At 46.5% G+C, this 23,343-nt stretch overlaps 1 protein-coding gene across 13 annotated transcripts in view; it reads right to left on the bottom strand.

The window, feature by feature from the left end:
• rassf8b (Ras association domain family member 8b) overlaps window positions 1-23,343 on the bottom strand; it is a 96,044-nt gene that overhangs the window by 5,951 nt on the left and 66,750 nt on the right. For 10 of the 13 annotated variants that reach the window (XM_069907665.1, XM_069907673.1, XM_069907675.1 and 7 more), the window contains 2 exons: window positions 10,649-10,813; window positions 5,721-6,604 (listed from right to left, as the gene is read on the bottom strand). In XM_069907665.1, coding sequence (XP_069763766.1) covers window positions 5,721-6,604; window positions 10,649-10,751 — 987 coding nt within the window. In that variant the 5' untranslated portion in view covers window positions 10,752-10,813. Of the gene's footprint in view, window positions 1-5,720; window positions 6,605-10,648; window positions 10,814-20,169; window positions 20,275-20,395; window positions 20,501-23,343 lie in introns of those variants that run through there. The other 3 variants (XM_069907668.1, XM_069907670.1, XM_069907669.1) reach the window with 3 other exon arrangements.

The following is a 23,343-nucleotide window of genomic DNA, read 5'->3' as shown; positions in this document are numbered from 1 at the left end:
ACACTGTGGCCTAAATTGCCCACATTAGTCCCACCTGCCCAAACTAGTCCCACCCACCCATGTTTGACAGATATCCCTCTGAACCTAACCTACTCGTTTCAATAGTTCCCGCCTCAATCCCTTCCTCCTGCAGCCTTGTTCCATCCTCTCTGTCAAAAAAAGTTCCTGTTAAATCTAAACCCCCAAAGAACCCCTACAGCACAGAAAACCGAGCCATTTGGCCCTTCTAATCTGTGCTGAAATATTATTCCACTAGTCCCATTGACCTGCACCCAGTCCATAACCCTCCAGACCTCTCCCATCCATGTATCTACCCAATTTATTCTTAAAATGTAAAATCGGGCCTGCATTTACCACGTCGGATGGCAGCTCGTTCCACACTCCCTCCATTCTCTAGCCCCTTTGCTACTGGCATCCCAGTCAATTGGCCATGCAGTGTCCCAGAATAGGAAGCCCTTTGCGCCATTTCCACTGGGCCACCCTTAACTGGGACACTAATTGCTTTTCCACTGAACACAACTCATCCCCAGGGTTCGGAGCATCCTACCTTCAACTGGAAATGGGTGACGTTCTGCTGCCTGCTGTCAAAGGGAGTAACCATTTGGTGGGACAAGGAGAGTTTTGGAAAAAGGATTGCATAATGGGAGCTGCCATAGATTTGAAGGGTCAAATGGCCTCTTTCTTTCTACTCACACAAAAACGCTGAAGAAACTCAGTAAGTCATGCCGCATTTTTTACGTAGCTAAAGTAAAGGTTTCGGGCCTGAGCCCTTCATCAAGGTATGAGCTAAAAGCAGGCTGGCACCTGAGTAAAATGGCGGAGGGGAGGGGCAGGGGATTGAGCATAGGGCTGCAGGCAAGGGGCTGATATGGGTGGGAGGGCAAAAGTGATGAGGGAGGGGACAGCTCTTTAAATGGAGAGGGTGAGGTGGATTGGGTGGGGGGGCACAGGTGAATGGAGAATTGGGAGAGTCAGAGGGTGCTGGTGGCAGGTGGGAGGGAAAGGAGGGTAAGAGGAGAATTGAGAGAGTCTGGGGGCTAAGGGGGGGGGGTTCTAAGGGCTCAGGGAGTGGGGAGGAAAGCTGCTGTTCCAGGCCTCTTTCTGTAATGCACGGCCAAGAACAAGGAAATTAGTTGCCCCTCCTGCCATTCAATTGTTCGTTTAACGAATCAACACGGAAGAAAGCTCAAGCCAATTAATTATTCCCAATTCATCTCCCAACCCCGTATGTTTTCAGAGGCCGAGAGGAAACCGTAGCACCTGGAGAAAGCCTACATGGTCACGGGGAGAACGTACAAACTCCCTACAGACAATGCTGGATTAGGACCCAGGTCGCTGGCGCTGTAATAGATAGGGTCTGCCCTGCATCTCCACTCCTCATTGTGCCCTCAATTTCCCCTGATCTCACAGGATAACTCCAGCATCCACAATCTGGCAGCACAGAGACAGTAATTATCTCTACACAAGCCAGCTCATGGTATTAAACCCAGTGACATCACTGCTGCTGAGGGATTTCAGATAGTCCAGACTTTCATGTCCATGGCGTACACACAACTAAAGATAAGGTAAGGTGGACGACGGGGTCAGGGAGACCAGAACAGAAAAACCTGAGGAGTCAGCCATCCCCAGGCAATGTTAGGAAACACTTCTTTCTGTGGAGGAGCAGTGGAAATCGGGACCTCCCAGCCAAGGAACTTGCATCCTGTTCCACAGGAAGTGACTAGCATCTCCCGGAGTGTAAAAGGAGTTCTGGATTTCACCACCTGCACATCCAAACATGGCAATTCCAAACTTCCTGACGGATACGGCTGGGGAAAGTCCTGCCAGGGAACCTGATGGCATATATATATAATTATTTCCGATTGTTGTTCCTCATTTCCTTTTGGATGAACCTGGACATCAGGAGTGGTCAGTATGTTCCGCAGACCTGACAGCTGTGACAAGATGACAATGTTGGGGGAGGGGTACGGCTTTACTGTCAGTCGAAGGGCTTTCATATTAGGAGCAGGAGTCAGCCGTCCGGCCCGCCAAACCTGCTGCCCCATTCAATGAGATCACAGCTGACCTGGACGTGGACTCGGCTCCACCCACCTGCTGTTTCCCCATACCCCTTCGTTCCCCGACCATGCGGGACTATACTGACTGGTGTCATAAATGTATTCCGTGAGACCGTCTCTACTGCTTCCTTGGGCAGAGAGTCCCACAGATTCCCTACTGCCTGGCAATTTCCCTGATGTTCTATGGTGGGAGCCTATTCTCCCTTCACCACTCCCACCTCAAAGCCTCATAAGATCTCTCAAACCCTGGTGAAGTTCTCCACCCACCGCGCACACAAACATTTGGGCAAATTAATTCCATGCAATCACGGTATTTTATGAAGTGCCTCGCCAATGCTGGCATTGGTCGTTCACACTAGTATGACAACAGCGTCAACATCTACTGTCAGGCATAACATACTGTAGTTGACAGCACGTGAGACCCACAAGTTTGTCCAAAAAAAGGCTCAAAAATATTCCCCTGGTTTTATATGCCAGGTTGAAATTAGGATGATATTGGGTGAGAACGTGGGAAAAAATGCACACAATTTATAAAAGAGCAGGGGGAAATCTACAGAAAATATTGATCAAGAGAAGTGGATTGCAAATTTTTGATACGTCCTGGGGTAAGTTTATTGTCCACATAGTGGGCGACCTTATATTCACACCTTAGGGTTAGGGTTAGGTGTGGGATTTGGGATAGGGTTAGGGGTTGGATTAGGCATGGGGTTCAGGTGTAGAGTTAGGGTTATGGTGGGGGTTCTAGTTAGGGTTAATGTTAGCGGCCCACAGCAACAGATAGCAGACAGCGGACCACAGTGACAGCGGGACATAAAAATTACGGTACCCAATACATCATGACCTGAATTGGTCCTGGAATGCCTGCAGTACAGTTTACACTGCAGATGTTCCAGGAAAATGACAAGGGGTCGGGGGAGGGAAATTGTCAGAACTGGAATGGCACCCATGTTCTGGTTCTGCACATTATACACAGACTGCATTCTGGGAAAATGGGAATAATTTCCCGGAAAGCAGCAGCTGTGTAAAAAAAGGATTGGAGGCACTGTGGAGAGCGAGAAATATTTTCAAAGCTTGGAGAGGAATCTGCACCAACTGGAAAAATGGGCCAGGAAATGGCAGATGGAGTTTAATGTAGGCAAGTATGAGGTGATGCATTTTGGAAGGACAAAGCAAGGTTGGAAATATACAGTAAATGGCAGAGGAGCAAAGAGGTCAGGGATACATAATTCCCTGAAGATGGCGTCACAGGTGGACTGGGTTTTAAAGAAAGCTTTTGGTACCTTAGGCTTTATAAATCAATGTATTGAGTACTGGAGTTGGGATGTTATGTTAAAGTTGTTTAAGACATTGGTGAGGCCAAATTGGGAATATTGTGTGCAGTTCTGGTTGCCTAACTACAGGAAGGCTGTCAATAAGATTGAAAGAATGCAGGAAATATTTACTAGGATGTTGCCAGATCTGCAGGAGTTAAGTCACAGGGAAAGAATAAACAGGTTAGGACTTTATTCCTTGGAACGAAGAAGAATGAGGGGAGATTTGATAGAGGTTTACAAGATTATGAGAGGTATAGACAGAATGGATGCGAATAGGCTTTTCCCACAGATTGGGGGGGATCAATACGTGAGGTCATAGTTTTAAGCTGAAGGTGGAAAGGTTGAGGGGGAAGTTCTTCACTCAGAGTGGTGGGAGTGTGGAATGAGCTGCCTTCTGATATGGTGAATGTGGGCTCGATCTTGAGTTTTAAGAATAGTTTGGATTGATACATGGATGGGAGAGGTCTGGAGGGTTATAGAATGGGAGCAGGTCAATGGGACCAGCAGAATAATATTCGGCATAGACTAGAGGGGCCGAATGGCCTGTTTTCCTATGCTGTAGTGTTCTTTGGTTCATTGGGTAGTGAGGATCACATACAGTGAGTAGGGGATACAAACTCCAGTTGATATGCATGCAGCTAGTTGGTGAATAATTCTACACTGGAGCAGTCAAATGTCATTGTGCATTTGAGTCTTGCGTTCAGTTCTAGTCATCTCATTACAGGAAGGATGTGGAAGCTTTGGAAAGGGTGCAGAGGAGATTTAAGAGGATGTTGCCTGGATTGGAGAATGTCACATGAAGAAAGGTTGGCATAGCTTGGATTTTTCTCTTTGAAACCATGGAGGCTGAGGGGGTGAGCATCCCTTTCCCCAGTCGGTAATGACCAATATCAGAGGACATTGATTTTTAGCTGAATGGAGGAAAGTTTAGGGGAGATGTCAGTGGTAAGTTTCTTTTAAACACAGAGAGTGGTGGGTGCCTGGAATGCATCACTGGGGGATGGGGGGAGGTGGCGGCAGTAGTGGAGGCTGGCATACTAGGGACGTTCAGAAGACTCTTAGATAGGGTGCCACGGGTATGAGGTAGGGAAGGATTAAGTTATTGTGGAGTAGGTTCACGTAGATGGGCACAACATCATGAGCTGAAGGGCCTGTGCTGTAATGTTCTATACACCTTCAGGAAGGCCTTAGGGCTTCTCTCTAGAACACAGATCCAGGTCAATGGCAGGGGGAGGGGTTCAGGTAGAGAGATACTTGAACTATGGAGCAGGCTTATAGGCTGGCCAGCCTTCACATTCAGTGTTCCATCTGGACAGCCATTGGAAAGGAAATTTTCCCATTAAAGCCTGAAAAAAATAAATATCCAGAGACACTGGAAACCTGAAATTAAAAATAGAGCATGCTGGGAACTCTCACTAGGTTAGGTAGTGTCTACGGAGAGAAGAGAGTTAACGGCCCAGACAGAGAGTCTTCATTCAGAAATATTAACACTATTCTATGGATGCTGTTAGAATGGCCAAGTGTTTCCATTGTCTATTTTTTTAAATTGAAGAATTTCAGTGTCTGCATTTTTTTTTGATTTCCCATTGGAAATCTGACTTGTTCATGACCGTCCTTCAGGTGAAGGGCGAGTGTCAGGGCCAACTGCTCCAACTCTGAGCCCAGCACCTCATGATTACATTCCCCTGGAAATCAGGCCTCTTTTTCCATTTTGCCCACACGCAGTCAGCTCCACAACAGGTGGAGAACGTGGGAGGATCCTGTTCCACTGCTTCCAGCTCTCCTTTGCCTATTCCTGTCCTCTCAAACCCCTCTCCCTTGCCCTAACTCCTCTCTACCATCAGCTACTGGGAGAGGCTGAGAAGGGGGATTCTTTGGAGCGCGGGAGGTGGGGGGGATGAGGGGGTGATCACACCGAGATCGCTTAAGTTTTAAGGAAAACTCCAGTAGTGCAGTGGGCTGTCATGGTACAGGAGACCCAGGTTCGATTCTGACCCCCACCCCCCCACGGGTGGAGTCTGCATGCTCTCCGTGATGGCACGGTCTTTTCCTTGGTCAGTCCTGTTCCCTCCCACATCCCAATGGCATGTTGGTCACGAGATTAACTTGGCCGCCGTAAACTGCCCTCGGGGTTGTAAGTGGGTGGCGGAGTTTTGTCAGGGTGGATGGAAATGTGGGGAGAATTGATCGCAGGGTATGTTAGCAAGGGAACGGGATTGATCTATGAGCTGGCATGGTTCCAATGGACTGAATGGCCTCATTTTGACAGAACAAAGTATGGAATTGATTCCTCCCATTCTGATAACAACACATCAGTGGGCACATTTTGCATGACCTTTGGTACTGTTACCTGAAGCTTTTTAATAGCTTGCCCCAAAGTCCTTTCCACAGCCCTCAGGCTGTTCTGTAACCGAGTGCTATGTTGATTCTTAAGCTCGATATCCCTTCTGATTTTCACAAGGCTCTCTTTCACCTCCTCCTCGTTGACTTGTGACCCTCGAATCTCCTGCTGAACCTTTTCGGCTTCGATGCCCTTCTCAATCTTCTGAATTTTCTGCTTGTGATCCTTCAGCTTCTCATCGCAGTCCCTGATCCGGAGATTCACCTCCTCCAGCTGTTCTGCCAGCTGCTTTTCATTTTCCTGCTCTATTTGCCACTCGTTCTCCCAGAACTCCTCTTCCTCAATCTCTATCGCATTCTTCTTGATTCTCTGCTCCAATCTCAGGATTTCCTCTTCGATGCGGAACCCTGCCTTTCCCTCCCAGTACCTCATTTCTGCGTGATTGGACTCCAGTTTCCGCTCCAGGGTGTGCAAAGTCTCCTTCTGCAGATAAACCACTTTCTTGAACTCTTCCACAGTAGCTCTGCAGGCGAGAGCTTGTTGCTTCACCTCCAAATCCTTTCCCTTCCCGAAAATGTCAACGAAGCCTTTTGGACCGGTGAAGGTCAAGGACTTTCTCTTTGGCTCCTTCCTTCTAAGTGACCTGTCATTCTGGGGCCTCAGTTTTGCCAAGGGTGGCAGGCTTTGCCTGTACAACGTCCTTTCGGGCCCACGCCCGACGCTGTCTGATGTGGGCCGCTCGCTTAGAGAAGGGCCCGTGCGGCGGAGGATAAACTGCACGTCACTGGCATACTGGCCCCACTTATTCAGGGCGACCAATGGATTCTCCTGAGGGGCCAGATAGCGTTCCGTCTCTCTCCATTTCTCAATAAGAGCATATCGGCCTGTTCTTCCTGCAACACCATGTTTAAAAAAATATGTATTTAGCAAGTTCCACCAATATTTTTGCAGCATATCAAAGCATTATAAAGACTGTCTGGCATGAAAATCCCTTTTCAAATTCAAGTTTATTATCATCTGACTGTACATACAAAAGAGCTTTTCTCCGGACCACAGTGCAAACACATACTCACAATATATAGCACATAATAACAACATCCAAAGCCTTCCATAATGTTTGGGACAAAGACACGTTTTTCCCTTTGTTTGCCCCTGCACTCCTCAGTTTTATATTTACAAACAAAACAATTCACATGTGATTAAGGTGTACATTCCAGATTTTATTCAAGGTTATTTGTATACATTTTGGTTTGACCATGTAGACATTACAGCCCTTTTATACATTGTCCCCTCATTTCAGGGAACCATCATGCTTGGGACATCTTTTCGTATAAAACCACCGTATATTTTGTATAAAACCACCTAGCAAACATCTCACAATATTTCAAACTTAATCCAAATACATTTCATGTATAAAAAAGGAAAACAAAAAAAATTAAAAGAAAGAAACAAGGAGAACTTCACTTTTTGATACTTTTAAACATGTATATTTTCACAGAGACCCATAAGAGAAAGGGAATGTTCGAGATTCATTTTTTTAATACCAACATTTGTAAATATGGGCCCCCATATTTCCCAAAAAGTATGATAATTATCTCTTAAGTTATAAGTAATATAACTCGAAACTTCTGCATGCAATCTATCCATTCCCAAATCTGTACCCAGGTTCCAAGTTATAGCAATAAATGGCTTCACAGGTGTTTGTGAGGACTCGGGTATGTTTCATGCTTCATTGGTGCAGGTATAAGAGAGCTAGGCTTGCTTCGAAGCTTTTGATCACCTTTGGAGTTTACAATTGCTATTTTTCAACTCGAGGACCAGGGTTGTGCCATTGAAAGTCAAAGAAGCCATTATGAGGCTGGAAAACAAGAATAAAACAGTAAGAGACATCACCCAAACATTAGGATGACCAAAATTTGGAACATCATTGAGAAGAACGAGCATACACACGAGCTCAGTAATCGTAAAGGATGACTCCATTGATGATGACTGGAGAATTCACATCATAATGAAGAAAAATCCACAAATGTATGTCCAGCAGATCAGATGCACTCTTCACAAGGCAGGGGGGTGGGGGGGGGGGATATGTCAATGACTGCTGTCCTCATGAACGGAAAGACAGAGGCTACACTGCAAGATGTTAAGCCATTGAAAGGATGGCCAGATTACAGTTTGCCAAGAAGTATTTAATAGAGCTTGCAGAATTCTGGAATAGAGTCTTGTGGACAGATGAGTCCAAGATTAACCTGCACCAGAGTGGTGGCAAGAGCAACGTGTAGAGGCGTACAGGATCAAAGCAGACCACCTTTGCCATGGTTTGGATCTTATAGTGTAGCCTCTGTCTTTCTGTTCTTGAGGTCTCTTGAGGACAATGGTCTTGACACATCCACACCTGCCTCCTGAAGAGCGTTTCTGATTTGTCAGACATAACGTTTGGGGATTTTTCTTCATTGTGATGAGAATTCTTCACAATTCTTCAAGTCTTCCTTCATGATTACGGAGCTCACCTAGTACACTCTTTTTTCTTACTTATGCTCCATTCTGTTGATTTTAGTCATCCTAAGGTTTGGGTGACGTCTCTTGTTTTTCAGCCTCATAATGGCTTCTTTGACTTTCAATGGCACAACCCTGGTTCTCATGTTGAAAAATGGCAACTACAGACTCCAAAGGAGAACAAAAGCTTCGAAGCAAGACTTGCTCTCTTACACCTGCACTAATGATGCAATTAAACATATCTGAGTTCTCACTTACACCTGTGAAACCAAATGTCCCAAACATTAGGGTGCTCAGAAATGAGGGGACTACATATAAAAATCGCTGTCATTTCTACACGGTCAAACCAAAATGTACAAAAATAACCTTGAATAAAATCTAAAATGTGCACTTTATTCACATGTGAATTGTTGGATTACAAATGTAAAACTGTGGAGCACAGGGGCAAATAAAGGAAAAAAAGTGTCTTTGTCCCAAACATTATGGAGGACACTGAGTATACATGAAGATATAATTTAAAATAAAATAATTACTTAGTTAAAGGGCTCTGTTCTTCAACTCACAGCCTGTGGGAGAAGCTATTTCCCAGCCTGGTCGTCCCGATTTTGATGCTCATGTACCTCCTTCTTGACGGTAGTGGGTCAAAAATACTGTGTGCTGGATGGAAAGGGTCCTCAATAATTCTCCGAGCCTGATTTAACCAATGGTTCTGGTAAATCTCGTTAATGGAGGAAAGGGAGAGGCCAGTGATATTCTTGGCCGATTTAATGACCCTCTATATTGACTTCTGGTCTGATGCGTTTCAGCTACTGTACCACACAATGAAGCAGCCAGGCAGGACGCTCCTACTGTGCTCTTGTCAAAATGGGGGCCGGTAACTTTGCCCTCCTCCACTTCCTTAAGAAGTGTCCATGCTGATCAATCAGGACTGCTGGGCTGGGTATTAGCAGGCTGTGAGGTTGATGAACCGTATCCTGCTATCGAGTAAACCATGGCAAATACTTAAATTATATCTCAATGTACTGAATCTATATGTGATTACTATGTGCTCTGTACTGTGCGTGTATGTGTGTGAACCGTGGTCTGGAGAAACTGTTTCTTCTGGTTGTTTATGTACACCTCGAATTGACCGAGCTAATTCCACTTCCAGCCTGTTTCCCAGTGTTCAGGGTTTATCCTCCCCACCGCACTTTCATCCATTGGGGCTTCCATATTCTCAACCCTCCTCAAATCCATCCACCTACTTTATCTTCAGCCGACACTGCCTCGCTTTCGATGGCCCCACAATGCCCACACTGAGCATCCTGCCAAAATTAAACAGAAACTCGGCTGTCTGCACGTGATCCCCCTCTCTATCCCCTTTCTATTTATCTAGTAACCTCTTCGCACTACCATAGCATCCAGTTCCACCACCACCCCTGGCCAACCTCTCGCCATAGCCTTACACCCACTAATCCAGGGACTGTTGTACTAATTGCACTGTGCTGATTGAAAGCTTTAGCACATGTGACAAATGAACAACTCAACTACCTTACGCAGTGAATGGGAGTCAAAAAGCGGTAGGAATGCTCTGTGTTGGAGAGGGATGGCTAATCAGGTTCCAAAGCAGCCAGCAGGAGTGGGAGAGCTGATGAGTCAGTAACTGAACAGCAACAGGTTCTGTCATCATTACTCATGTTCTTGGCAGTCATTCATTTGGACCTCTCCTGCAGCCAGCACATCGAGTCAATCATGAAGAAGGCACACCACCCCCCTTGAGCGTCGGAGAGCAAGGGGAGATTTGATGAAGATATGTTGAAGCAGGAGGGGTATAGATAGAGTAGGTGCAAGCAGGCTCTTTCCACTGAGACAACCACGAGAGGACATGGGTAAAAGGTGAAATGTTTAGGGGCAACATTGGGGGGAACCTTCACTCAGAGAATGGTGAGATGGTGGAACAAGTTGCCAGCAAAGGTGATGGATGTGGGTTGGATTTTGACATTGAGGAGAAGACTGGATAGGTCCATGGATGGGAGGGCTACTGAGAGCTATAGCAGGCCAATGGGATCAGGTGGAATAAATAGTCTGGTGTAGTATTCATGGGCTGTAGGACCCATTTCCGTGCTGTCATGCTCGGTGGTTCCAGAAAGTGTTGCTACACCTCTCCAGAAACCCTGCGGATCATGCTCAGCTCTGTCGACAAGGTGAGGGGCAGGCTCATGATCCTGGAGTGGATCCACAGGGATCGAGCCCGAGTCCAGGTGGAAGGCACTGGAGAAAGTCCATCTCGGGTTTTAGAGTCTCTCCGCCACTGGCCACGGCCTTCCCCGTTCCCCAATGGGTAACAGAAGCACAGCTTTCCCTCCGACATGCGGCCAAACCTTTTTGCGGAAAACTAACGCAAGGGCGAATGGCCAGAGCTGGAATGGGGCCCCATTGCCACAACTGAGCCAACGGCAGCTTACCGATAGCCTGAGCCAGGGCAATGACCACCTCCTGGCATGTGGTCGCCTCGGTGACACCACACACAATGCGCTGGACCCCTTCGACCCACACCTTCAGCTCCATCGTGCACCATTAGCTCCCTTTCGTCCCAGACACCGTGGATCCTGCAGGTTGGTGATCAGACGCTGTAACACAAAGGGTGGCCCTGGTTACTCCCAGACCTCCCAACGAAGGCCTTAAATCCCATACATGAAGGGCTGGCGTACAAGAGTCGGACATCATTAGATGTAATTCCATGATGCCTTGCTAATATTTGCAGAATCCCACCTCAACTATTTTTATTGAAAATTGAAGTTCCACATTGAAAAGTACAGAGTACATAAGAATACATATTAAAAGTTTAAAAAAATACTTAGATCATCCAAGGTACCCTGCATTCTCAATTAAACAAATATTACAGTAATATTTTATTATTTAAAAAATCTAAACCGACTGCCAAAAACGAAGCCATTTGGAAAGGAGAGTAAAAAAAATTCCTATCAGAGAAATAAATTACCTTATTAGCCAACACTTACTTCTGCATTCATATCAACTCACAGATTCTGAAAATAATCCATAAAGGTCCCCACAGTGTTTGAAAATTTATATTCAAATTGGAAATTGAGCATCTAATGTTCTCTAAGTTTAAACATGACATAATGTCATGTAGCCATTGAGCGTGATTAGATGGGGTAACATCCCTCGATCTGAGCAACACTGCCCGCCTTGCCATAAGTAAAAACTAATACATGCAAATCAGATGCCGTTAAGAGTTATGCCACTCTCTCCAATAATACCAACAAGGATTATTACAAAGAAATCTTAAATTGGAATGACAAGCAACAATTCACTCTTCCACTGCTCTCTGCCTGACCGACCCATATATATTCCTCCTGGAATTCCCTTGCGTTTCTTCCAATCTGGCGCAATGCATTCGGAAATCACAATGGGGTCTCCTCTAAATGGGAGAAAGTAAAACACCAGTTAGGTGACAGCTTTGTGGCGAGCCTGCCACCTTCATCCAATCCCATTCTCAACTCTCCATCTTTTAGGAACGAGAGGCTACAGGACCATGGACCTGTCCGCAATGATAGGACGGAGGTGGAGAGAATCCTCGTGTTCCTGGGAGTCTGTATCTCAGAAGACCTCTCCTGGATGCAGCACATTGAGGCCACAGAGAAAAGGGCAAACCAGCGCCTCTGCTTTCTAAGGAGATTTGGTGTGTTGTTAAGACATGTTATTAATCATCTCCAGGTGCACTGTGGAGAGGGAACTGACTGGCTACATCACAGCCCCGTTTGGCAATACAAATGCCTAGGAACACGGAAGGTTGCAGAAGGTAGCAAACACAGCCAGGTCCGAGGAGACCCCACTCCCAGAGGAAGATCACCCCCTGTCCCTGAACCCGAAATCAATGTTGCAGATCACCAAAGCAGTGAAGATAATTAGAGCAGCAGTCTGACTGACACTGGACTGTAAGGTCTGCAAATTGGAGACTCCAATAAACAACAGTGGAGATTAGCATAGCAACCCTCAACGTGCACAGTGTCAAACGCACGACACGAGGTCTCAATGCCTTGCAATACCTAACCAATATCATGACAGATGTAATTTTTATATGGGAGTGTGGGCTGCTACACCTCAGGGATGATCAGAGGCAGTCGCGATGGTGGCCCATGGGTTGTCTGCATGGTTGGGGGAGCGATTGTCGCTCATCCGTACTTGCTACGGGGAGGCATCTTTATAATCTTTCTAGTGGTTAAGGCGATGGTTGGGGTGGAGACCCCTTGTGGTGAATCTCATGTTACCCTGCTCCATCTGATCAACGTGTACTCCTCGCCCGTGCGGAATGAGAGGCCGGTCGTCTTCCAGCAGCACCCACAGTTGCTGGTGGCGTCCAGGCCAATAGTTCTGGCCGGTGACTTCACGGATGCAGTTGGACGATCCGGCGGGGCTGACAGCAGGCAGGACAGCTCCTCCAGACTCCTGATGGAGACGGTAAAGGTCGCACACCTGTGCAACGCCTTCAGCAACCCTGCAGGTGGAGCACAGCCGTAGCCCGTCTGGTCGAGAGCGGACGGCTCAACTCGGTCCCAGATAGACTTTGTGTTGAAGGCCGTCACAGTCAGAACCACTGACATTTCACCAGTGTTCTTCTCTGACCACTGCTTCCTTTGAGCCTCCTGTCACCAGCAGGACATGGAAGTTGAACGTGAAGTTGATGACCCCAGAGAACGTAGAGGAACTAAAGAAGGAGTACGCCAGTTAGAAAACTGTGTGACCCTTCTCTGACTCCCCAGTGACCTGATGGGAAGTGACCAAAGAGAACATCAAGAGGTTCTTTATCCTCAAAGGTGTTCAGAGGGCCAGACAGAGGCAGAGGGAACTGAGCCAACTCCAGAATGACCTACAAAAACTCCTCCTTCTGCAGAAAAGAGGGTGAGGGTGGAATTCAGCGAGGTGAAGAGCCACCAGCCACGCTATTCACCTCAGAGTTCTCCAAGATCATCTTCCGATCCAGAGTCCACACAGTGGAGAAGGATGAGACGAGCTCACATTTCTTCTTCCAAAAGGTTCAGAGGGAGCTCTGATCCACAGCCTGAAGGAAGAGGATGGCTTGGTCACATCCTCGCAGACGTGATATACAGGGAATCGGCAAATCCATTTACGCTGAACTGTATGACACGAACGCTAAAAACAGAATGGACTACAATAACCTCCTGACCTCTATCATGGAGGTCTTAGGCAACAAGAATTACCCTGGGGGAGTTGACAGACTCCATCCATTTCTTTGGGTCGAGTAAGACGCCTGGAAGTGACGGCCTACCAGCTGAGTTGTAAACGGTTCTGTGGGACTGGGTGGGCCTGGACCTGCTGGAAGTAAACAACCCTATGCTCCTGGCAGGAAGCACATCAGTCTCCATGAGCAAGGGCATCATCACCCTCATCTTCAAACAGAGGGGCAGAAGGAGGATATCAGGAATTGGAGACCCACATTATTGTTAAATGTTGACTACAAAATCCTGTCCAAAGACATCACCTGTCGTGTCAAGTCTGCCCTGGGGCAGGTGATCCACCCAGACTCGATCTGCATGGTTACGGGCAGGAACATCCCTGACAGGGTCGCGCTGCTCAGAGACACGAGTGCCTATGTGCAGGACAGTGGGGAACACACCTGCCTGGTCAGCTTAAACCTGGAGAAGGCTTGCGACTCTATATCGCACACATACCTGATGGACATGCTCTCCAAAATAGGTTTTGGGTAGGAAATCTGAAATTGGATTAAACTCTACATGGATATACATAACACAGTCCAAATCAATGAGTGGGAAACAAATGGTTTCCTCATCGTTTGGAGTCAGACAGGGTTGCCTGCTCTTTCCAGTCTTATTTGTGTGGTGCATGGAACCCTTTGCTGAATTCCATCAGGAAGGATGAGAGCATAAGAGGAGTGACGTTGTCTGGCAGTGGAGGCAGTCAGGTCAAGACCAAGGCATGCAATAGATATTGGTCAGAGCGGATTGCAAAGGTCCACCAGAAACTGGGTCCGTGTGCAAGGTATTCCCTCTCAATAACAGGGAAGAGCCTGGTCATCAGGTGTGAGGTGCTCTCGGTATCCGTCCCCGGTGTTGCGAAGGATAGGCCTAGCCCTATTGCAGCACAGTGGTCCCAGTCAGCTGGTCTTCGCCCACCACCTATCCTTCATGGAAATGTCTCTAAACACCTTTGACTGCAAGACCATCAAGCAGTGGTCAGCATGGAATGTCCAGCAGACAGCAGGAGTGAAGAACTCAGTGGATATGGTGGATATCCCCCAAGGAGACCGTCCAGGTCACTTGGTGGAATGCCTCATCGCCAGTGCTCACCAACACCTAATGTGTAATTGGATCCTCACCTCCAGACCCCAATCAGTAAGGAGATCTCCTCCGCAATCTTCATCAGTACTGGAGCACCTCAGGGCTGCACTCCCAGGCTGAGGAACAGCTTCTTCCCAGTGAAAACGCTGAACGACCAAAGGAACTGCTCACACTACTACCCAAGACTCTTATATTCATGAAACAATATGTATTTATTTATTTGTATATACGAATACTTGTCCAGCATAGGTATTGTTTGTCTGTATGTATGTTATGTCTGGTTGTATGTCTGTGTGTTTTACACTGAGGACCAGAGAACACTGTTTCGTTGGGTTGTACTTGTGCAATCAGATGTTAATAAAATTGTCTTGACTGACTTGATTTAGCCCTCTGTTCTACTCGGCTTTATGCCAATGACTGTGTGGCTCTGTACATACCATCCTCAAATTTGTTGATGCTACCACGATCATGGGTTGCAATGAGTCAGCATACAGGAAGAAAATTGAAAACGTGGCTGAATGGTGCACTAACAACAACCACTCATTCAATTTCATCAAAACCTAGGAGCTGATTGTGGACCTTAGGAAGGGAAAACAAGAGTGATCATTGGGAGGCCAGAGGTGGAGAGGGTGAGCAAACTTAAATTCCTGGGAATCATTATCTCGGAGGACCTTTCCTGGACCTAACACACCAATGTTATCGTGAAGAAAGCACATCAGCCCCTCAACCTTCCCGTGAGTTTGCGGAGGTTTGGTCTGACATCAAAACTCAACAGGTGGAGTGAAACACGCTGTGATTGATGTGAAGACATAGAAATTCTGGAGGAGATCAGCAGGTCTCGCAACTACCGTAGGAGGTAAAGAGGTACGCCTAATGTTTTGGGCCTGAGCCTTCCTTCACTGTGCAGAGGAAAGTGTGCTGACCAGCTGCATCGCGGCTCAATATGGTGGGACCAATACTTCTGAGTGGAAAGCAGTGGACGCAGCTCAGTACATCTTCCTCCGCCATCGAGAACATCAACGGGGAACGCTGCCATCGGAGAGCAGCAATAATCAGCAAGGATCCATACCACCCATGGTATGCTCTGTTCTCACTGTATAGGTGTAGGTGCCACAAAACTCATGCCACCGGGTTCAGGGGAAGCCTCCACCATCAGGCTCCTAAACAACAAACTCAATCAGAGGCTCATTTAAGGACTTTTTTGCACATTATTTGTTGATTTTTTTTCCTGGATTTGGACCGTCACCTTCTTCCTTTGTTTACATTTCTCACTTTTGGAAACATACCTTTTCTTGAGTACACTTTATTGTGGCACCGATAAGTAGAAACTCTGCCTGACCCACAGCAAGAATTAAGTGTGCACTCTGACAATAAACATGAACTTTGAAACAAGCAGCAGGACCTGGCCTGGCTGGCAGTGACAGGAATCCTACCAGTCAGATTTTTCCTGCACAACTGGAACATCACCCACCAACGCACGGTTTCCCCAAGACAAAAGCGGTGAAGTGGAGGCAGTCACTCACCTCCTTGCTGAATACTTAGAGCAAGGATCTTCGACACAGTTCATCCCCAGCAGCAGGGTGACTCTCTGATGTTCGGGGACACACAGCAGACAGACATCCAGAACTGGGGGAAGACCATCAACTCAGTGAAAGATGCCCTCTGTCTGCCTGTTGGCCTTTCATCACATGGAGATGTTGGTGAGGGAATGCCGCCAAATGGCACATTCCAGGGTGCAGGCAAACATGTTCTGAGAACATAGATCACTACAGCATAGTATAGGCCCTTCACCCCTTGATGTACAGCATGGCAACAGGCCATTTCAGCCCACGAGTCTGGGCTGCCCAATTTACACCCAATCAACTTACACCCCTGGTAAATTTTAAACGGTGGGAGGAAACCAGAGTCCCCGGGGAAAACCCACTTAGACACAGGGAGACACGTTACAGACTCCTTACAGACAGCGCGGGTTTCGAACCCCAGTCCCGATCGCTGGCGCTGTAATGGTGTTACATAAACGATGACACCAACCATGCCGCCCTGTACTTTCCTACCAAAAAAAACCCTTCCATCCATGTGCCTGCCTGAGAGTCTCTTAAATGACCCCAATGTTTCAGCCTCCACCACCACCCCTGGCAAGGCATTCCGGGCACCCACAACTTACCCGACATCTTCCCTAAACTTCCCTCCCTCCTCTGGTATCTGCTACTCTCACCCTGTGAGAAAGGTGCTGTCTGTCTACCACTCATATCTTGTAGATCTCAATTAAGTCATCACTCATCCTTCTTCACTCCAAATGAAAACCCCCTTAGCTCTGCTAACCTTGCCTCCAATCCAGGCAACATCCTGGTAAATCTCCTCTGCTCTGAGGCCTGACCAGTCTAGAATCCTTCCATTACTGGGCTCTGAAGGACTGAGGCTGAGGGGAAACCCCTCAAAGGGCAGAGAGGGGAATAATGACAAGGTGCCACAGTGGTGTAAACAGAAAGGAATGTAACAATGGGCTGCATTCATAGCGCAACAGCACCAGTGATGTGGGTTTGAGTCTCACGGTATCAGTAAGGAATCGGTTCGTTCTCCCCATGTTTGCGAGGGTTTCCTCCAAGGGCTCCACTTTCCTCCCACTCTTCAAAAACGTACAGGGGTTGTAGGATAGCTGGGGTGCTTGGGCAGCATGGGCTTGTGGTTTGGAAGGGGCTGTTACCTTGCTGCATGTACCATATGTTTCTGCGTATAAGTCGAGTCGTGAAACCCTAAAAAAAATTCTTCAAAGGGTGGGGGGGGGGGGCCGACTTATACGCAAATATACTTTTGAGTATATGCTTAAATTCACCAAAAGAAAAACCCAGATTGACGTCAACTCGGTGTATATGTCGATGCTGGAAGCACCTCCCCATCGCCGGCGCCACCACTTCCCAACGCCAACGCCACCCGCCACCTCCCCACCACTGGGTGCCGCCATAACCGCTCCTACCTGGGAACCTGAGGCCACTGCTGCTTGGTAGCCCGAGGTTTTTTTTTTACTTACTTAATTTATAGCTTTATTACTTATGATTGGAGTGTTTTTAAAATTTTTTGGGTTGTCCCCGGGAGGCCCGGACAGCCCAAAAAATGGGGGTTGACTTATACCCCAGATATAACGTGAAACTATTAAAATGAAGCTTAAAAAAAAGGGAGGGTCGACCTATCTGCTGGTTGACATACACCGAAATATACGGTATGTCTACATGTAAAAAAAAATGTAAATTTAATGAAGGAAATTTATGGATATGAAACAAGGGGTGGGTAAAAACTTAGAACTGGTTTCCTTTTGTAATTAATTATATTGAAAGATGACTTTTTTTGATTAAAAAAGTCATTATCACTCACCACCCATCCTGGAAGCCTGTCAGTGCCTTTACACCACCCCACAGTGCCCACTCCATGGTCATGCACCACTCAAGTGGTGCCCTCTTGACCTTCCCGTCATGTGGCACAGGCCATGCAGCCCTGAGTGAAAACCCTCCCCCACTTCCAGACCCCGTCGACAGTGAAGAACCGGTGAGTTACAGGTGCTTGTAACAGGGTTGGAGATGACAAGTACAAGACCTGGTGGAGTTTAAAGTCCTCCCTGTGGAACAAAGGATAAACATCGGTAGCACAGTCCAGGCAGAGGGCACTGATGGCCAGAACATAACTGGGAGCCATCGAGCCAAGTTCAGCTGTCGCCTGCCAATCATTCATCAATGCGGCCCCGTGTCTTCACCTCGAGGACGGACAGCCTGCCAAACACACACTCCCTTCAGGATAAATTCCATCAGGAATGATTAATGAACTGCAGAGGATGAATCCTAGGTATATGCTGGCTTACGCAAAACATATCCAAAGAGCCATAAGGCTGGAGCAGAATTAGGCCAATCAATCGAATCAAGGCTGATATAGTTTCCCTCTCAACCCCATTCTGTTGCCTTCTCCTCATAACCATTGACATGAATCAATCACCACTTTAAATCTACCCTATGACTTGGTCTTCATTGCTGTCTATGGCAGCATCCATGGAGGCAGAGGGATGATTGACAGTGGTCAGCCAAGAAAATCTTCACCACAGATGATCACTTAACTCAATCCCCTCAGTGGCTCAGTGAGATGGCACCACCACCCCAAATTATTTCCTTCATGCTGAAACAGGCTCTGCAAATAACCCCAGTGCTTTCCATATGCTATTCACATACCGGAGGGCAATAGTTCAGTGGAAACCCGGACGTTAATGAGTGCTCGGACTCTGGACATCCATCATCTGACCTGCTGGGTGCTCCAATCCAGCAAGAGCCTGCGATAAGTCAGAACTCTAGGATGAGTTAGGGTCCTGAACGTCCCTAATCAGGGACTGCTCCGACACCACAAAAGACTCTGCACACGATTGCTAAGTCACTTTTTTCACTTGGATATTTCATTTTAAATTTTGAGGTACTGCGTGATAACTGGCTCATCCAGCCCACGAATCCACTCCAACCAAATGATCAATGAACCTACTAGAACCATAGAACAATTTCAGCACAGAAACAGGCCACTTTGGCCCATCTAGTCTGTGACCTGCATTCAGTCCATAGCCCTCCATACCTCTCCCATCCCTATCCCTGTCCAAATTTCCCTTAAATGTTAAAATTAAGCCCGCATCAGCTGGAATCTAGTTCCACACTCCCACCACTCTCTCAGTGAAGAAGTTCCCCCTAAACTTCTCCCCTTTCACTCTTAACTCGTGTTTTCTTGTTTGAATCTCATCTACCCTCAATGGAAAAAAAGTCTGCATTTACTCTGTCTATCCCACTCATAATTTTAAACACCTATATCCAATCACCCCTCATTCTTCTACGCTCCAGGGAATAGAGTCCTGCATGAATGTGGGAGGAAACCGGGCACCCAGAGGAAACCCACGCAGACAAAGGAAGAATACAGGCAGCGATGGATTCGAACCTGGGCTGCTGGGGGCCGTCATTGCGCTAACCCTAATTATTCTCCTTGTTTGTATTTATTGTCTGTTTGATTCAATTAACTATAATGTTAGAGACGTTTCTTTGTTGTTTTTGAGGGTTTTTTTAAAACGAAAGACAAGTAAAATGTTTAGTTCACATGTACACTATACAATAAACTCATCATTATTATCTAGAGGTCAGCAATGAATAGTTGCCTAAATGGGAGGGGGATCTGCAGCAAAATCTGAGGTGTTGGTTTTCCAAAGATTAGGGAGCGGGAGGGTGTAGGGATTTAAACTCCAGCATCCACACAACCAACTGCCACTGGCAAGTGCCATCAGAAAAGTGCGCCTACATTACTATCTAATGCTTGGACGGCTCCCACATCTGAAGCACAACTACAATTACACATCGTCTTAGAATGCAGAGCTAGCGTGAGCACAGTCCTCCACAGAGCGCTTTCAAAGCAAGGAGAGAAATCTGGAATCAGTTAAACAAAAAAAACCCCACAACTTCACCCAAATCTGTCTCCTCCTAGCAAACTTAAAGAGCAGATGCTGAATCCTTCTCCAGCTTTAACCATTGCCTCAACATCCATAAAACAAGCAAATTCAAGATTTTTACCCCTGCGTAAATGGCCTGAGACGCATCTCCAGTAACTGAAGGGAATTTTATGGCGTTAAGTTCCCTTACCTACCGGGAGTACAGCACTTCCTCCCAACTCTTAACTCGTAGTGCAGAGGCTGTGGATAATTCAGCTTCCAGTTAAACATTCCATTGTCTGCATTCCCCCTGCTGGCGAATGAGCCCAGTTTACGTATCCACCAGAGTGCTATGTTCTCCAGGGCACTCTGCACTGAAATAAACTCAAGCGTCAGGCGAGGAGTTTTCCTGTGGTCACTGAAAACTAAAGCCCTACCTTGCACAGCTTGGCTGGGGCAATCCCATAGGCTGCACCATTCCGTGATGCCCTGGCTCCCTCCAAATCTTTTCCATCCGGAGTTTTAAAACAGCAGTTGGAGCATTCACTTCAAGTTATGGGAGCATACAAGGCCAAGTTACAGAACCTCCTCTGGTGCTAAACTTTAAGAGAAGAGCTGACATCAGCTGCTTCACGGAAACAGATCCTATTTGCATGCTCACAGTGACAGGGGTGGAAATTGATGGCTTCAGCCAAATAAAGTTAGCTGCCTGCCCCTTAAAGAGAAATTACAACATTTAAGGTAATTTTTTTTTTGGTCTCTGCTTGGTCTTCACTGAATGCAAGCAACGTGCCAAGAGGATCGAATTTCCCCTCGCTTTTATTTTGTTGGGCTCCTCGCACTTTTCACTCAAATGACAGCTTATGAATTTGAAGAGGAATGCTCCAATTATTTTTTTCTCCCTCTGGAGGGAATGGGGTTGGAGCTGAGGGAACTGGGAGTAGTGGGACCAAACAATGCACAAAGGCTTTTAGATTGAAGAACAAGACTGACCAGTCCCTGACATGTAAATGTTTAGGCATAGAGACAGGACTATACATCTTAAAAGGGGCCCTCATGGGGAATACTCAGCTGCGCAGAGCTCCCAGAACAGTCTACTCCTAAACTCATTTGAACTGCTGCCACATGAGCTGTCTCAGGCAAGTCTTTCACCACAGCAGGCAGGCCACCGCCAACAAAAGTTCCATTCCAACTTTTAAAAATGCCTAAGCAATAATAGTCGTCCTTTACTTAAAGGGGCAGTGTGCAAGGTGGCTTTGTACCCCAATCCCATCTACTGGAACAAACCAGCTCCTGCACGATGTGCACCCCCGATTCTGCCCACACCATCAAACCACTTGAGGTGCAACGTGGGAACATTGAGATTCGGATTACTGTGAATATCTATCTTGTGAATTTGTGGTCTCTTAATTTAATTTAATTAGTTTATCATTATAGTTTTTAAAGCACGTGTCCAGCTACGACAAGTAAGACTTTCGGTACACACTGTGCAGTACATTTCCCCATATTCGAAAAGCTTGGGACCGGACGCTTTTTGGGTAACTGGATTTTTCAGATAACCGAATAATGGCTTTAATCAACCCGATAGCATCAGCAGTATACTGGTATCCGAGGGTAAACAACAACAAAAAGCAACAAAGGCCTTTCAAGCATGAAATAACGTTTAATTCTTACCTCAAAACAATGTGATCTATAGACAAACATAAACACGTCCTCCTTTTCTTTTCACTGACGTCAATGCAGACCTTTTTGCCACTGTACAAGTCCGTTGGATTTAAAATAGCACTAACAGCACATGAGAGCCCCACATGAGCCCCACATGAGCCCCACATGAGCATGCTGGGTGAAATTGTTTTTAAACGTCGCCGCCGAAAATTTATTTTGGATAATTCAACTTTTCGGTTAACCGAATTTTGGATATGGGGAAATGTACTCCATAGTGCATGACAATAGACATTATCTCTTGGTTTTATTTCAGTTATAGTTACCCAAGGAATGCTGTAGGAATCTTGTGGGGTTTAAAGATTTAAAGATTCCAGACATGGCTTAAAACTCCAGGAGAAATTTTAAAAGGTTTTAGACTATTTGAACTACACAAAGGCAATCTGAGCAGGAAGAGGTCACGCGATAAACTACTGTCAATGCACCCAGAGTTAATGATCCTGGTCACATCGAAACACTGCCACACAAGTGTTCACAGGTCTAGGTTTCTGACATTCTACTAGCAATTTGTAGGGTGTTGGGATAACAGCCACATTCACAAAGGGCTGACGGGCCTCCCTCAGCTGGGGAAGTACCCAGTTCCACTACTTTTATAGATTTGTACCACTGATACACACATGACCGTGGTTGAGTCAACTCATCAAAAGACCCCTTCCCCCATAGCTTTGATTTTGTTTTAAATCGACATGTAAACTTCCACTTTCTGCATACAACACAGGACTTCATTTTGTGTAAATGCACTATTAAGGAGGCTTTCATCTATAAATTATTCACTCGTTTCCATTCAAGAAGAGTAAGCTAGCTAGTTTTCTCTAGAGTAAATTCTTACCTAGATATTCTACCCCAGTTATTTGAAGAAAAAGCCACTGATTAACCACAAATTCAGGTGTTTTTTTTTATTTTCAGGTTAACAATCTTTATGCATTAATAATTCCCTTCTCTCAGTCAAGGGGTGACTCAGAATAGGAAATTAAGTTTGAAGTTAACAGCTAACCCAAGACTCTTAATGGTCTGAGCTAAATAACTCATCCCAGAACCTGAAGGCTTTCTGATCTGCACACCCCACAGGTTTGCAGTTCAACTGGGGAAGCTGTTCCTGGTTGGCACAGTTTGCGCCACACAGCTACAGCGCCAGCAATCCAAATTCAAATCTGGTACTGTCTGTAAGGAGTTTGTACGTTTTCCCCATGTCTGCTTGGGTTTCCTCCCTCCCTTTAAGATGTTACGGGGGTTGGAGGTTAATTGGGGGGGGCCACGAGTTCATGGGCCGGAAGGGAATGTTACTGTCCTGCATGTCTGAAAAAAATACTCCAGTGTAGTACGGAAAGGAATGCGATGGTTCCAGAGCTGATGAGAGGCACGGCCGGTGCAACGCTGTTACAGCGCTAATGACCTGGGTTAGAATCTCCCACTGTATGTAAGGAGTTTGTACTTTCCCTCCGGATCTGCGAGGGGTCTTCCAGGTACTCCAGTTTTCTTCCACGTTCCAAATATGCATGGGGTTGGTAGGTTAATTGGGTGTAATTAGGTGCATGGACAAGGGCTTCTACTAAGCTATATTGCTAAGCATCCTTTGCCACTCTCTAAGTGACTCACTCATCTTGATCAACAGCCCTGGAAGTTGATAATCCAGGCTGTATCAGGTTGCTATTGGCAGAGAGGG

Source organism: Narcine bancroftii, chromosome 13, assembly GCF_036971445.1.
Source record: "Narcine bancroftii isolate sNarBan1 chromosome 13, sNarBan1.hap1, whole genome shotgun sequence".
Classification (NCBI taxonomy): domain Eukaryota; kingdom Metazoa; phylum Chordata; class Chondrichthyes; order Torpediniformes; family Narcinidae; genus Narcine; species Narcine bancroftii.
The sequence above is the reverse complement of the archived record's forward strand: the minus strand, read 5'-3'. Positions and strand labels throughout refer to the sequence as shown.